The sequence below is a fragment of the Musca vetustissima genome, unplaced genomic scaffold (assembly GCF_032173495.1).
Source record: "Musca vetustissima isolate MV318-11 ecotype Yass unplaced genomic scaffold, APGP_CSIRO_Mvet_v1 utg52601, whole genome shotgun sequence".
In the NCBI taxonomy this organism is placed as follows: Eukaryota; Metazoa; Arthropoda; class Insecta; order Diptera; family Muscidae; genus Musca; species Musca vetustissima.
The window spans coordinates 109,853-113,043 of NW_026884221.1; the positions used below are offsets into that span (position 1 = coordinate 109,853).

The 3,191-nt window shown below is 38.1% G+C and overlaps 1 protein-coding gene across 1 annotated transcript; it reads right to left on the reverse strand.

Moving 5' to 3' along the window:
• Positions 1-486: 486 nt before the first annotated feature.
• LOC133331231 (uncharacterized) lies at positions 487-1,536 on the reverse strand. Its single transcript, XM_061539632.1, has one exon. It carries the CDS (start codon positions 1,534-1,536, stop codon positions 487-489), a length of 1,050 nt encoding a protein of 349 aa, XP_061395616.1.
• Positions 1,537-3,191: the final 1,655 nt, after the last annotated feature.

Consider the following 3,191-nt stretch of genomic DNA (forward strand, 5'->3'; position numbering starts at 1 on the left):
GACCGGCAAAATCAAAAAATGCGCACAGCTCCAACTCTTTTTCGAATGTGTTCTTTATTATTTCTAAAAACTGGACAAATTTAACAAATAACAAAAGTGAGAAGAAGAATACAAAAAATGCATCGACAGACACACATGCAGATCGGTACCTCTACTTGAGTGCATTCTGCAATAATGTATAATTGAGTGAAATATATATGCTGTTTGTATTTCTAACTATCATTAGAAAGAACAGCAAACAACTCATTGCAAATATTCGTTTTCGATTATTTACTTAGCTATGCTTACGGCCAACGAAAGCAGAGAAAGAAATATTAACAAACGCGAAAAAAGATACAGTGGACACCGATCAACATGCAACAATGTAAATAGTAATAATTTTGACGATTTTAATAATTACAATTGATAAATTAAGTATAAATTACATGAATTGATGACAATAAATATGCGTTGACCTAACATACCGGCCCCATTGAAAGGACACTTTCAATTTAAGAGCATGGCTAATTTGTGAATAGGTCGACGAATAATTCCTTTCTTGGTTTTTACTTCGGCAACTCGTATTCGTCCATCTCCTCCACTTATAGTTTCAATAATTCTACCCATTAGCCACTTCTGAGGAGGAACATTGTCTTCGTGTACCAGCACTAAGGTATTCACAGCAACATTTGGGTTGGAAGACGTCCACTTGTTTCTCACTTGAAGCTCATTGATATATTCATGAGACCATTTCTTCCAAAAGTGCTGTTTTATCTTAGTAATTTGGGCCCAGTGATCAAGATTATTTACGTTTTTGGACGAGAGGTCAAGCTCTGGAAGAGATCGCATCGAACAACCTATAATAAAATGGCCTGGTGTGAGGGCCTCTAAATCGCTCGGATCCGACGACATTGGCGATATAGGTCTCGAATTTAAAATAGCTTCTATCTCAGTTAAGGCAGTGGCGAGTTCTTCGTAGGTCAAGCGAGTATTTGTGAATGTACGAGTTAGATGACCCTTAGCAGATTTAACAGCTGCCTCCCAAAGACCACCAAAGTGGGGTGCTCTGGGTGGAATAAAATTGAAATTTATGAACTCATTGGCGCAGAAATTAGTTATGTGGTTTTTGTTATCTTCATCAAACAAAAACCTTTTCAAATCTTTGAGTTTTGTGTTCGCACCCACAAAGTTTGTGCCATTGTCGCAGAAAATATCTGTTGGCAAACCTCTTCTACCTATCATCCTTTTTAGAGCGCCAATAAAGGAATCGGTGGATAAATCCGACACAGCTTCGATATGAACAGCCTTTGTTGCTAGGCAGACAAACACCGCTACATACGTTTTGTATGGCACCTTTCCTCTGATTCTTAAATACGTGTTTATGGGACCACAGAAATCTACAGCACATCTGGCGAAAACTCGAGAGGGATTGAGACGATCAGCTGGTAAATTTGACATCATTTGTTGTAATAGTTTTGGACGATAACGTATGCAGTGTGGACAGCGATTCACAATAGTACGACAAAGATTTCGTAAATTTATTACCCAAAAACGCATTCTGACAAGAGAGACTAATGCCTTCGGACCGGCATGGTAATTTTTAATGTGAAGATATTGAATGTAACATTTAACAAAGTTGTTTTCCTTCGGCATAATCATGGGGTGTTTTTGAGTTTCAGGAACATGGGCAAGTTCGAGACGACCACCAACTTTCAAAATTGCAATTCCACTCGAATCGTCTATAAATGGATTAAGGCCCTTAAGTGGGCCCTGTGGATCCCTTTTCTTGACTGCGCGTTTTATGTCATCTTTGAAATATTGTTGTTGTACGTTCCAAACTACAGCTAACAGAGCGTATTCTAGTTCTTGGGGTTGTAAGCAATCAGAATTTAAAAACATTGATTTTGGAGAAGATAAGGAATGCCAAAAACGAAATATCCATGCAACAACTCTAATTATCCTTATGTACGAACTGCAGCCCTCGATAAATTTGCTTATACTATTAGGTTGTATCTCCAAAAGAAGTGTAGTTTTCCGTTTTTCTTTATTAACTTCTTCGGGATTTATTTCATTACATTTGTTCATTGGCCACTTATCTTCATTTTGTTTGAGAAAGTTTGGACCACCAAACCAAATCGACGACGTCAAATCCAATACAGTTGATCCTCTAGATACAATATCTGCGGGATTTAAATGAGAAGGCACATGCCTCCATACGCAGCCGTTCGTAGATTCTTGTATTTCCGAAATTCTGTTTCCAACAAAAACTGAAAGGGTGGAAGAGTGTTGTTTCAGCCAGTGCAAAACTATTTGGGAGTCAGTCCACAGATACACTGAAGTCCTTGGTATGCTTTGAATATGTTGTATTTTGTTGTATAGTCTGGATAGTAAGTGAGCCCCACATAGTTCTAAACATGGTAATGATTTTCGCTTTGTTGGAGCGACCTTCGACTTCGCTGTAAATAGTTGTGTGGAAACCGTACCAGATCGTGATAGAACTCGGATGTAAATGCAACAACCATAAGCTCGAATAGATGAATCGCAGAAGCCATGTAATTGTATTGATGCTGGATTTGGTGACAAACAATAACGAGGAATGTTAAGTAAATGTAAGTTTTGCAGATCATCGAGGAAACCTAGCCAAGCAGATGATTTTCGCCTTTATAATCAAAGGTGACACAAGTCCAAGTGGATCAAAGAGTGTGGATGACAACGATAGAATGGAGCGTTTGGAAACTATATCCGTTTTCTGCTTTGGGGAGAAGGAAAACAAAAACTGATCCTTCTGTTGATCCCAAGAGATTCCTAAAGCATTCGTGACTATTGAGTCATATATGTTTAAATCTTTTACCGAATTATCGTGACGAAAATTTTCGTGATTCGAATGCCATTTGTCTAGCTCGAAACACCCAATTTTAAGCAGTTCTGTTACTTGGTGTTTAAGCTCGGTTAACTCTGCAATAGTTTCAGCACCTCCTAGGAAATCATCAACATAAAATGAATTTTTTAAAGCATTTGCACCAATCTCAAATCGTTCAGAGTATTCATCGGCAAGATAATGTAGAGCACGAACTGCAAGAAATGGTGCTGCTGAAGTGCCGTATGTTACGGTATTTAACCGATATGTTTTAATTTCTTCTTCGTCCGAATATCGCCAAAAAATATATTGAAACTTACGGTCTTCTGTGCTGATCAAGACTTGCCTGTACATT